This window comes from Pezoporus wallicus, unplaced genomic scaffold (genome assembly GCF_028554395.1).
Source record: "Pezoporus wallicus isolate ANWC-B61680 ecotype Strahan unplaced genomic scaffold, APGP_CSIRO_Pwel_v1 contig_7506, whole genome shotgun sequence".
In the NCBI taxonomy this organism is placed as follows: Eukaryota; Metazoa; Chordata; class Aves; order Psittaciformes; family Psittacidae; genus Pezoporus; species Pezoporus wallicus.
The window spans coordinates 2,119,762-2,133,139 of record NW_026637546.1 but is presented as its reverse complement, the minus strand read 5'-3'; the positions used below and the strand labels follow the sequence as shown (position 1 = coordinate 2,133,139).

Here is a 13,378-nt window from a genome sequence, read left to right as displayed (position 1 = left end):
AGGGACTCTCCCTGAGGTCCGCACTTACCCTGTGAGGCTTTGCATCATGTCACAGATGTGAGCTGAATGATGTGTATTGGATGAAGCTGAACCAGAAAATACACCCTAGAAGAGCAACCTGTGTATTTCAGCTGCTGATTGCCATTCAGTGCACAGGACAAAGTCTGATACAAACCTCTGAAACATGCAGTGAATGAGGCCACTGGGCTCTCCACACCTGCTGCCCCACTCCTGCTGAGTAGTGCTGCTCAGCTAATGTAAGCACAGCCTGTGAGATCCCACCTGCCTGTGCTGTATGCTCCTCTGCCAGACACACTGGTTCACACTTGGGGATGGGTCAGCAATATAGCAATGCTCAGCATGTCCTGCTGACGTCTATTCACTTTGACAGCTAAAGTGGTGCAAATAATGATACTTGCAGCAGCCACAGATTACCTTATATGCTGTATACAAACGGCATGCCCTAGTTCTTCGCAAATGACCCTTGGACTCTTCCTGCTCCTTCGTGCAGAAGGAAGTCTGTCCGATCAGACACAGGGATGAAGAGGAGAAGGGTGGATGCAAGTGCACTGTTCAGCGTACCTCCTTATGCTGAAGTCCTTCCAGATTTCCACTCCTCCTGGTGAGAGTGGGGGTACTCAGTTCTTCAGTGATTTTTCTGGGTCTTTCACCCCAGGTATTATTTTCCCTCAAACTCTCAGTGGTGTGGGAGCTCAGGATACTTTTTAATGGCATCTTTAGCACTTGTATTAAGGGACAAAGCCTTCAGCTGTCGCTGCTTAAAAGCCAGGTGGTATACGACAAGGCAGCAGGTTAGAACCTACTGGCTCCGCATCCTTGCCGCAGCCCGAGTCAGTGCGGATACACGGTCTTTTCAAACCCTTCCAGTTTCAGCTTGGACGGGTGAGCAGAAGGGCGGGCCCGCTGCGCCTCCGAGCCGCGAAGAGGACGCAGCTCCCGGCACAGCAGCAGCGCGCTCTGCGGCTGTACCCGGCGGCCCCGGCCCCGCCGCCCCGGTCGGGTGCCGCCGCAGCCCCTCCGGCCAGGGCGCTGCCGCTTCGGGCGCTTTGGCGCCCCCTGGCGGCGGCGGGAGGCACCGGCAGGGCTGGGGGCGCTGGTCGGGAGGAGGTGTATGGGCGAACGGCTCCGGGCTCCGACTGCTCTCGGGCTGAACCTGGAATTGTAGAATCCTAGAATCAGTTCGCTTGGAAACGACTTTTAAGATCACCAAGTGTAACCATTACCCCAGCACTGCTAAGACCTCCACTACACCACATCACTGAAGGTCTCATCCACAGGGTTTTTGAGCACTTCCAGGGACAGTGACTCCACACCACTTCCCTGGGAAACCTGTTTCAATACCCGATGACCCTTCCACCACCCGAACACCGGCCGGGGCAGGAGGGGCGGCCTGGCCCCCTCGGGTCACCACAGGAGGCTTGGGGTCACCACAGAATCCAGGGCACTGTATCCCTGAGCATCCCACGGGGCCCCGGTGCTGCAGGCCTGCCCTGTGCACAAGTAGGGCTCTGGAAAGGAACAAGCCCTACTTACAGATTTATTTTTTTCCCAAGACCCCATTTTTCTAAATCCCGATTCAGTTTAAAAATAACTCTTTGCAGGATCTGAGCACTGCTACTTTTGAACGCTGGCTTGTGCGGGCTTTCTGCTTAGGCATGTGCTGCAGGGACTTGCATAGGAGCACCAGTGACAGAAACAGGTGCCTCTTGTGAAATCACATACAACATTCTGTCACTATGGCTAGAATCTGAGACACATCTAACTATAATAAAGCATTCTTTTGCAGGTTTGCAGTAGTATGGCAGGCAATGTGGGGGAAGGCAATTTTGCTTAAAGAGCACTGGTTTGAATGAAAATTGGATTGAACAAAATTTCAAACACAGTCTTCTGGGTGCTTTGAGGAGTTGAATCAGTGCAATCTAACAGAGCTGTGTCAGTTCACCTTGGCTGAAGGTCTGGCCAAATAGGTTTGTTCTTTCACTCAGCAGAACAGAAAAAGAACATAATGGTGACTGTTGAATTCATGTGATGGTTATACCACTGAGGATACAGTAAGAAAAGCAAAAACCCCCTAAAAATAAAAAGGGTGTCTAAATAGAAAAAAGTATGAGAGTAGAAGGTGGAAGGAAGAGGAGGAAGAAAGCCTTCCCAGAATATATTTCTGTTCTTAAAAATAGCAACTAGCACTCAGTACATCAAGGAAATGTTGTCAGACTGGAGCTTCTCAAATATCTGTGCAACATGAAAAAGCTCCTACAGAATTCAGGCAGAATGCATCTGATGGGTCAAGATTTTAATACATCGCTACTTAAATTTATTTGTTCAACCTTTTATCTAAAAATAAACCCAGGGCTCTTTCAATGAACTTAGTGTCTACAGAAGCAAACTTTAAAACAAATATGAGATTTGCAGTGCAACCTTCTGGATTTCTCATATTTACTCTGACAGTACATTTTGATGTCATAAAAACGAAGCTATGATTACCCCATGAAACATGCTTCTGCTATGAATATGGGAAGAAAAGGTCAGCAGCAAAAGTCTGGTTTCTGACTGAAGGAGTTTTCTTGTTGTTGGGGGAGGGTGATTGGGTAGAAATCTTGACCCTGGTCCTGCAATTGGATCCATCAAGCCTGACCTCTGTGCTCCTGCAGTCCCTGCTGGAGTCAGCAGAACTGTGTGCTAAGTGTGGGGATGTGTCCATGTGGAACTAACTGGGGATTTGGGACGTTCCAGTTTCCTGCTGTGGAGAGAGGATAAGTTCACCTTCGTGTAAATATTGGAAGCAGAGCAAGAGATTTCCATAAGAGAAACATGAATGTATTTTTAGATCTTTTTCTCTCAGTCCTGTAGAGATCAAGCTGAACACAGATTGCCTGCCTTTCTCCAACTACACATCTACCTGCTAACACCAGGCCATTGCTGCTGAAAATCAGTGTGCCCCCTATTTCCCTAAAGGGAAAAACCTCACACATAGTAACTGTCCGGTGGTTGCTACTGCAGTTACTAATACAGGTTTGAGTTGGTTAAATGTTGTGTCCCAAATACAAGCTCTGTCAGTGTTATATCCATCACTGTGTTTGTCAAGTGCTCCTCAAAAGTGCTTTATTTCTTGGCACCTTCTAAATATACAGGACAGGGAGCTCGGTGTGCACCTGAAGCTCCATGCAAGTGGACAATGCTATGAATTCACCTCTCCAACTGAAGCTATGTCTTCTGATTGCTAGTGAGCCTACAAGAATACTCAGTGGCTTCCAGCTGCCAAGTACATCCCAAATAATCTCCCCGTGCTCAACACCAGGATCCTCCAGCCCCCAGGAATGAGATCAGACACAGATCAATGACAAATGGCAGGAGCTGAGACAGCTGTGTTGGTAAGAGAAAGTTCATGCTTTTGGCAACTGACACCTGCTTTTAGCCATGCTATTCCAGGCCACGAGACTAACAAGCAGGCACACCAGCAGCACACCACTCAGTTACTTTGGATGACGACCATTTCCCTCCAGATCAATTTGCATGTTGCCTGTTCCAGCAGATGTGGGCAATGAGAGCACGTTGGTTTGAGCCATTTGAGGAAAACAGGCAGAACTGAGGGGATCTTGCATAGGGAGATACTGACACAGTTATGCCAGGGCACTTCTAGGCATGCTCAAAAGCAGAATTTGAAGCATATGTTGAAATACAAGATAAAAATGAAAGGACTCATGGCATTCTCATTACTCTGGTGTTCAGACATCTCCTGAGAAAAGGGTTTTGGGACCTTCATTCTGGATTGCAAGATACCAGATCTTATGCCTCTCATCCTTAGTTTTATATGGCTGTAAATCCATTTGTGGGTACAATGCCTGGAACCATGTTATCCTGAAAGTTGAAGTTGAGTAAGAAAGTTCGCTGCAGCCCTGGGGTTACCTGCATGCTCTGGGGAACCTACAGCCTGAGCTGTGTGCTAGGACCCACATTCAAATAAGAAGGGACCTCAGGAGGGGTACCACCACTCCCATAAAGTGAGAGTGCAGCAGTGAGAAGCTGCAGTTTCCAAAGTCTTTAAAACTGGTAGTACCATACCCCTCTGTCAAGGCTTCAGAAAGGTCCTATTTGCTTTAGGGACATTAACCTAGTAGTTGTTAGGACTCCTAGTGAGAGACAGTGCTTTGCATCCCATCAAGGTGAGGAAGGCAACTGAGGTCACTGTTTATATTTTCTCTGTTCTGGTTCAAGCAGAGTGCTCAAAAAATGCCGTAGGACTGGACTGTACAGGTGGAACAAGCAGAGGAAGTCTAATCTGTAGACTGCACTTATTAATGAATGAGCTGGTCTATGGAATCAGACAGAATTAAGACTTTATAGGCAATTTCATGGATCAGATCCTTGAGCATTTTGAAGTTTCCCAAGCAATCAAGAGGGAAAATGAACCAAGAATAAATCAAGTGTTTTATAATGATGACGAATGTGCAGGAGCAGTCATGACTTTCCACAAACATCTTGCGCATTCACAGCTCACACCGGTCAGCAAATCTGAAAATCAGGCTTCTTGATGGGGAATCCTAATATGTATTTAGATCCCTGAGTTTAATAGCTTTGTTATTAATAATTTTGCTATTAAATAGTTAATAGCTCTGCTATTCAATTGCATAGCAAAGGGCTAATGAATTCTGAGAAAAATAAGGAATTGGTTAAATAATCTTCAGTGACACTGAACTGTGTATCAGTAACAAGATTTTGCTCATACTTGCTTATCATGCAAGTGTTTAAAGAAAAGATTCTTGGGGATTAAAAAGCTGGTGTGTCTTAGAATCACTGTCTGCTGTCCATGGTCATTTTATGAAGAGAATGGGTATATTTCCTCATAACGTGGAGGTGACAAGTCACCACAGGCGTAGTCTTCTAGCAGTTCCTCTGGCTCATCGGAATGGTTCTCTGACCTAAAAATGGGAAGGGAAGCAAGGCAAAAAAAGAATTTAGTAAACATGGAGCATGCAAGTAACCTCAGTGCTGCATTCTGCCTGCCTTATCTGAGCAAAGCATCTCCCGACTTCTTGAGAAAATGCTGTGAGATGAAGTTTTACTGGGATTGAACTGTTTGCTTTGTTCTTTTTGTGTCAGGAGGTGACCTTTGTTTTCATGCTGCCCATGTTTGTCACACATAGTGGTGAGAACAATGGGTCAGTCAGCAGTTTTTCAAAGAGACTTTGATAAATGAACTAAAAGTGACTTGTGTTCTAGGAAGGATATAATTCTAGAGTAATTCCTATTATAAGAATATTTTTCCTTAGAGAAATGAACTATATAAAATTATTTAGTGTCTGATTAAAGCAGTTTCGTACTGCTCTGTAGTATCAGTGGTCTTGTATATGCCCCAGAACTAGGAAAAAGGTAAGGGCTGGAGGGTTGCTACAGTGGGAAAGGAGCATGTTGTAACCAAGGGTAATAAGAACGAGAACATCTGGTACCAAAATTATTCTTGCACTGTTCTACAAATGCTGTTTGTGCACTGACTTGTGTTGTGATTGAGCGGAAGCCTCTGGTTGTAGATAAAATAACCTTCTGGTCAACAGTCTAAAGGTAGTGAGATAAGCATAACTGCTTCCCCCCAGCCCCTCCCCGCCCCCCCTCCAAACAGGAGCATATATTCTAGTATCTTCAAAAACAACAGATTTAGTAGACTGAAAATTGAAAGTGGTTCATAACTGAATTTAATTTCGATAATAATGCTTTCCAGAAAGAGTATGTCTCCGTAGTCTTTACCCAAGAAATACTCCTAACAAAGAACAAAAACCCAACTGTTTGAAGAAGGATAACACCCTGGTCTACTGTTTTTTTCCTTTGAAACCATACATAGCACTTGAAATAGTCATAAGCTTGTGTCTTAACACACTAAGGCATTTCAGAAGAAGTACCTCTGATCCCTGGTATTCTCTGCAGGATAAGCAGCGTAGTTCTCATCTCCGGTAAAAGCCAGGTTATCCAGGGGGTAGGCAGGGCAGAAGTGAGCAGACCCTGGGCTGGGAATTGATGAGGCACTGGGGGAAACAGCACCACAGCAGCTGAGCACTGGGTGAAGGTATCCAGGGCTCATAGCAATGCCCTCCTGAGCTGGGTAAGGTGGAGGGATGTACTGTACCACTGTGGCACCATGAAAAGTTATCGGCTGGTTAATGCCAGTGAAGACGAAGGACTGTCCGCTTGCAGTCTGGTCGAGGTCTGACGTATTTTCCTCTCTTTCTTTGCAGGTCTTACATGTAAGCATGTTAAATTTACAAACAGCAATCAGAATAAAAGTTACCCCAACAGACAGCAGAATAGGCCCTAGTAACTGAGTCCACTCCAGGTGAGTAATGCCATCGTATTTTATCCATCCCATCACGGTGAAAGTGATCCCCACCAGTCCCAAAAACACACCTGAAAAGAGCAAAGTGGCACCAGCTTTATCCCCATCTGACACCAGGGCATCGGATATGTTTGACTGACAAGGAGTGACAGAAAAGACATTCAAGGAGAAATCTTCTACACTGTTGCTGTTTGGCTCCATTTCTGAGTATAATGTATCTTCTGCCTCAAGGGAAAAGGGGCTTGTAAGAAACTTGGCAGAGCTTTTAAAGTTGAAGGTTCAGGTTAGTTATACAAGAACTTTGCGTGTATATGGTTAACAGAGTCCATCATGTGAAAGAATAAACTTTGCTTAGAAGAATAAAGGTCTGGGAAGCGAAGCCTGAAGCAGTCACTAAAGACTCCTTGAATTACCACCATCACTTCCGAAATGGCTTCACCCTTGTATGGTTGCTTATCTCTTTGTTTATCCTTTTCTTTAATTTGGCACCTGCTGATACTTCCTCTCTGTGCCCACGTCAGATGGGAGAGAAAGGAAGCTGCAGCCACTGCAGCTTTTCCTAGGCCCCCTGCCAGCTGATGCAGCCAACATATGGACAACACACTGTCCATGTGCTTAATCAACAACAGTGTGGCAACTCTTGCTCTCTGTGGGCCACCACTTCCAGCTCCATTTTCTGCAGGAATACGCGTGGGCATTGCTGGCAGTACTTTGCAGTGCTCTGAAGCGTGACATTTACAGCCACACCTGCACCTCTTTTGCAGCTTGCTCTGCAGTCCAGACCCTCTGTGGTTTAAAAAATACCAAAGTAGGCTTTCCAATAGTTTGCCAAGGGGCAGTGGTGGGAGGATAACCAGCAACAGGGTGCTGAGCACTGAACAGCCTTGAGAGAGCTGCTGTTGTGGGAGAAAGGTTATTTCAAGCCAGCCAAAGCTTTCCAGCTGTTTGAAGGTAGCATTAATTGTTCTGTAATTTCCCCTTAACTGTGGACGTTTTTTGTTGTGGGATCTCCACCCCTTTCTCAAAGTTTACACTGAATAAAGCTCACATACCCTGAATAGCACACCGCTGCAGGAATGAGAAAGCATCTCCTGCAATGTTTAACCTGGTAAAGTGAGGGACCTTATCCTGTACCTAGAAGCGTAGAGAACATTTTTTTTTACATCACAATGAACTGTTCTGTTGAACATATGTCCCATATATTAAACAGATAGCTCAATTGAATATTGAGATTTTCCATTTCCTAACAGTTTCAGACCAAAGTATTTGCTGTCGGAGGGTTCTGGTAGAATGTATAATTCATTAAGGAGGAAAAATCTCCAACTACTCAAATCTGTTTTGACTTGCTTGTTAGGGGAGTACACACAGGACAGAGATTAATACTCATGTGGTAGAACATACAGTGCTATTTTCTGCTACCAGCAGCTCTGGGGAAGCAGGCTTATCCTGATTATTTATCAGGTAAAAATAGCTCTAGAACTAGAAAACTCACCTTTCAGACTGCTTCTTCAAAACCAGTAAAAAAAATTTAGTAAGGACTAAATCCTTTAGTCTATTGTGCCTTCATATCACAGTGTGACAGCAGCTCACTTCTGAAAGGGCTGCTCACTGAATTTGGCACCTTCGGAACTGAATGCAATTGCAGATGGGAAATTCTCATTTGTTAGCAGATAGACCTTGAGGAATATTAGCACTGAATTCCTTTAGAAAATGTCTGGGAAGTTTCCAAAGTCAGTATAATGTCTCTTCTATTACCAAGGGTGCCAAAAAATTTTCTGGCAAATACACTCAACATCAGCCTTTCCCACAGCATCGGGTCTAGTCAGGGCTCTGCATCACTTGAGCAAAGAGTTAGGGCTTGCAATGCAGTGGTTTCATATGATGACAACTAAATCAGAAAGTGCTGAAATACTAGCTAAGCTGTCCTTGTATTGGCAATTATAGCCAAAACCTAAGTCACCTTTAACCTTATATTTGGTAAACTTAATGGAATGAACTTCTGTTACTGCTCTCTGCAAGTCAGGTTTTTCCATACCATGAATCATTCTTGTCACTGCTTGCTGAATCTTCCAGCCTTTCCAACATCCTTTTAAAAGCAAGCATTATAATAGCTGTCTAAGTAACGATATATACAGATGTAGTGCCACCTCCTTCCTCCCACTCATTCAAGAATTCAGCAGCTGCTGCTGGCAACAGGATTGTGCTGGAGCACTTCCTCAATCCTACGCAATAGTCCTTAGATGCTGGCTGGCGTCAGAGTTTTCCAAGCTGAATGTTACACCATCCCATGGTTGATGCTCTTTGCCTCTGGCCTAGGATAGGAATTCATGGTTGTTGAGTAAGTAAACAGCAGAGCTGGAGAATACAGGTGGTTTCTTCCAAGACTACTTGTCACTTGAACTTAGAAAATTGGGTAGAAAACACTTTCTGTATGGTGTGGTGGGATCTAAATTAAAATGACACCTTTTCCTATAAACTATCGCCTCCCTTTAAGATAGAGTTTCCTCTAAGCCTCTCCAAATTTCTCTCATTATTTCCCCAGACAGTGGCAATGCTGCATTTGGGCAGATATAAAGGTTTTAAGAGATTACCAGATCACATTGATTTTTTAAGGCCAGTACTTTCCTTTGTCAAGTATGTGTATATTCTGGGGATTCACTTAAATATGCTCATTTATCAAATACATCCCCTGTTACCTGGAATAACTCATCAACAAATGATCTGTAAAACCTAACAAATTAGTCAGACTGAGATTTTCAGAATGAGTGGTGTTTCCAGATCTCTCTACAGTTTTCTTCCCAGCTGCTTCAGGGACATTAACCCTAAACACAAGCACTGCTTTGCTTTTTGTTCCTCTATATAATTTTCTATTACCAATGCAGAACATCCCCCTGCTTGCTGCTGGAAGTAGAGTTTCTGTGATGCTCCGCACCTCCTAAGTTCCCTAACTTGTTTCGAGTCATCCTAGTAAACACTGTCAGGCCTTCACTTGATCCTTTTCTTCTTCTGCTATTTAGTTTTACATAGTTGTTCACATTAATCAGCCCATTGTAGTGAGGTTTTATTTTCTTATGTGCCTGTAATATAGTCAGGGACTTAGTCACAGACCATGCAAAAGATGTCGTATAAAAGAATATTATACCATGGTATTGCACACTGAGTGACTTTAAAAAGAGTAGGTACAAATCATCACTCCGTAACGGAACATTCAATTGTAGGGAGATAAAGAAGCCAATGATTTGTCTGAGAGAGATTTCTTCCTAGGGACAGAAGCATTTTTAGTGAAACAACACAAATCATGTGTGTAAGAGCAGTACCTGAAGAACCATCACAAATGAGCCTTGCACACTTGGTCCCTGTATTACTGCACTGCCACCCTCAAAGCGTAAATAAGCTGCGAGGAGCAGGCTCAGCCAGCTGCCCACAACCACATCTACCTGCAAGGCAGTTTTATGTGCTCCTGGGGAGTGTCTTCTTGTTAACAGGCACACCAAATTGAAGCTATTTTCATGCCTTATTATCCAGATACATACATGTGTGATAGATGAAAGAGCACAGTTCTAGATGAAGGCTGACACATTTGAGGCAGAAACATGGAGGCATTAACAAAAACGTCTGCCTGGGCACAGAAATGCCCTGGGAGCCATTACTCTGAAAAGGCAGGATGGAAAACAGATGGATGGATACAGCACTACCGACCACAAAGGGCAACAATGGGGTGGGTGCAATCAAGTGACTGTTGCTATCCTAAAAACATAGCATAATTACAGACATCTATGATATCTCAATTTTTCAGATGAGTTAGCTTCCTCTTTTTAGCTGCTGCTGATGCAGAAAGATTTCCTCTAGAGAAGAGGCATCCATTTATATTTTCATGAATCCTTCTCATATCCAAAGGATTGTACTGTTGCAGTTAGAAGCAGAACAATGTTGGTGCAGGCAGCAAGGAAGAGAGACCTTAACTTCACTTAAAGAGGATAAGCAATCCTTACCTCCCACTTTGCCTGTTTAAGTAAGTGTGAATCAGTAACCAACTTGATTTGCTCCCTAGCATTTGTATGTCAAGCACTTAAGCTAACCTTTGGGCAGAAAGAGGGTTATAGCACCATTAGTGTGACAGTAAAGTATCTCACTTCCTCAATAAAAACGCTATTCCGTATTATTTTAAGCTACTTTTATAGTTTTACAAGGTGTTGCTTCCTTTCTAATACAGGCATTTCACCCCTACTCCCCACATCAGAAATTCCTCCCACTAACACTGTTCACCCAGTGGTAGCCCTCAGTGTCGGAGGCAGATCTGCTAGCCTCTTACCCACATTTTCTGACCTTGCTGAAACAGATTTTGACAACGCAGTAAGCAAATACTGCTGGCCTGGCTATGTTACCTCTCACAGTGCTGAGCAGCTTATGAAGATGCAGCACATCCGCTGAGTTTTCAAGGAGTGATTCATAGAACCATTGAACAGTTAGGGTTGGAAAGGACCTTAAGATCACCAAGTTCCACCCCCCCTGCCATGGGCAGGGACACGTCACACTAAACCATATCACCCAAGGCCTTGTCCAACCTGGTTTTGAACACGAGTCCCTCCGCAGCATCCCTATAGGCCCCCTGATTCTCCAAGTCAAAAATAATACAGCTAATAATAACAATAAGCTAATACAGCTGTACACCAAGCTATCTCCTAAGCACCTTCTCAAAACAGTACACAGAGAAACACTTGTCTTCAGTCCTGATTTTCAGAGATAAGTAACACCTACCCTTCCAGGAAAGTTCAGGTCCTGACTTCAAAGAGTCAGGTCAGCAGCTTTCTAAAGCATGCTTTCCTTGAAGACTGCTTTTTTTAGAAATAAAGGGATCCATACCGGAGACTTGAGTGCAAGATCAAAACACAATAACCTTGAAATAAAACAAGATCATGTTTCAGTTCCAGGGGTCTCAGCTCAGTCTCAACATATTCTACTTGATTTGTCTGGTCTCTCAGGTACATCTTGGGAACGATTGATGGAGCAAATTGCAGGCAGCACAAAAGTTTAGTACCTGTAGAGTTAGCAATTAGATGTGACTATTTTTTTAAGATGGTGACATATTTCAAGATTTGTTTAAATACTTTTTGATGAGTGAAATGAGCGTTCATTTGTAATTCAAACAACAGAACAAAGCCAATGTGGGTCTTTGTTTGCTTAGGATCTTTTAGGTAAAATACCCCAGCTTCCTTACTTGCTATGTAATAGCACAACAAATCCAGAGAGACAAGCTCCTTCAACATATGCAAGGCTTTGTATTCATGAATGAAGCATGCCAGTGGGCACCACTGTTAAATATCAGGTTAGAAACAAAAGCTTAAAAGAAAAAAAAAAATCAGAACTATGGTGAACCATAGCTTGGATTACAGAAGGCATTCAAGGAACAGCATCCTTGAAAAACTCACTAGGTAAAAAACACTTCAGAGAAGAGATGACGAAACTCTTGCCGGCTTTTGTGGATCCCCTTTCGTCATATAGACATTTCCCATGGCTGAGTTATGCCAGTTTAATCAGCTCCCACATACCAAATCCCTCTCTGTGCTGCATTCTCTCATTACTTCGCATGCATAAGCCCCTCAGCTCTATTGCTGGCTAAATATACCTCCCTCACTGGATGGTTTGTTTTTGTGTAGCTCCACACAGAGCAGCCCTAGCACAACTGAGGGAACAACACAGGAGCAGAAATAAATGTCCACACCCAGGAGCTCCTGAACGTCTCCAAAGAACCCTGCAGGTGAGAGGCATATTCACAGAAAGATGACAGGAAGCAATCACCTTTCCCTGGGCACAGGAAGGAACTCCAGTACTTCAAGTTTGCATTCTGTTACAGCCATGCTCCCTGAAAGTCAGCAAGGCAGAAGACAAGCTGAGGCGTAGCTGAGGCCCCAGAGCAGGCAGGTGCTAGTGCCAGCTGAACAAGAGATCACTCTTGCAAGATGTTTTAATTCTGGTTAAGTTCACCATGCTGAACCAAGTCAGAACAGTAGCTCTGCCACCTTCTGCTTCTGGGCATAGAATGAGGTCTATTTTTCTCAAATGGGGTTCAGAATAAGTTGTGAAGTGTTAGCAGCAACTCAATTCCTGATAATTACCCTTACCTACTACAAACAAATCCCCCAGTTCAGGAATAGGTGCAAACAATGGCATAATAGAACTAGAACCTGTTGTCACTCCACCCTGAAGGCAGGCAGTTACTGCTTAGGGCTGCACAGGCACACAGGAGCTAAGAGAGCTGTTTTCTGAAGGGTCTGTCAAGTGCTATGTCAGTTAAAAACATCCACTGCATACTTTTCCATTAAAGTGCCTCTCTTGCATTTGCTGATAAGTAACATCTGCATCTGGAACATAGCGGGCTGAGTGGTGCTCACTCTCACAAAAATGCATTCCTCGTATACACCATGAATGATGATACATATAACAGCTGTATAATCCCCCTGAAATTAGTCATTATTACAGTTAAACTGTTAGCCTATTAACTATCCTCAGCGCTGCTTTATAGCTCTTGGCTGCTTGTTAAAAGTGATCTTCCTAGGGATTATACTTACATAAGTGCTAGAGAGGGTCTAAATTAAGCTATGGAATGTTTATTACCAGGCAGACCAAAAACTAACCATTTAAACTCTCCATAACATACTTGGTCCCAATCTTAAACACCCCTTTTTGTGATGTTCTCAGAGAGTATATAAAGTCAGTAACTGTGCAAACCAGTATTTTCCACAAAAGTCATACAAAAATAGAAATAAAACCACTTCCTATTTATTTTGTTTTGAAGCTCCAGATTTAATTAAAATAAGGAAAAAGTTGGTTTCTACTTAGTGCCTCTACTATATAAATGACTAAAAACAGAAATTGAAGCTGTAACAGAACAAGATGAACATTTAACACTTACAGCGAACTAAATCCCTTCAGACTACTTGCTCAACAAGCCCAGCATTATCTAATATTCCCTGAAACCCAAATTCATTTTATGACCCCATTTATGCTTTTTGATGAAAAATTAGACACAGA

General features: G+C 43.5%; 1 protein-coding gene across 1 annotated transcript; it reads right to left on the bottom strand.

Moving 5' to 3' along the window:
* Positions 1-4,341: 4,341 nt before the first annotated feature.
* On the bottom strand, positions 4,342-6,949 carry TMEM174 (transmembrane protein 174). The gene is made up of 2 exons (XM_057406121.1): positions 5,916-6,949; positions 4,342-4,940 (listed from the first exon to the last, which is right to left on the bottom strand). Exons 1-2 carry the CDS (start codon positions 6,545-6,547, stop codon positions 4,838-4,840), a joined length of 735 nt encoding a protein of 244 aa, XP_057262104.1. The 5' UTR covers positions 6,548-6,949; the 3' UTR covers positions 4,342-4,837.
* Between the last annotated feature and the right edge of the window lie 6,429 nt (positions 6,950-13,378).

Excerpts from the sequence above, each read along its gene's own strand:
- TMEM174 (XM_057406121.1), bottom strand. The coding sequence starts at position 6,547 with ATGGAGCCAAACAGCAACAGTGTAGAAGATTTCTCCTTGAATGTCTTT. Across the intron at positions 4,941-5,915 it reads GAGAATACCAGGGATCAGAG|GTCAGAGAACCATTCCGATG; the intron begins GTACTTCTTCTG and ends TCCCATTTTTAG.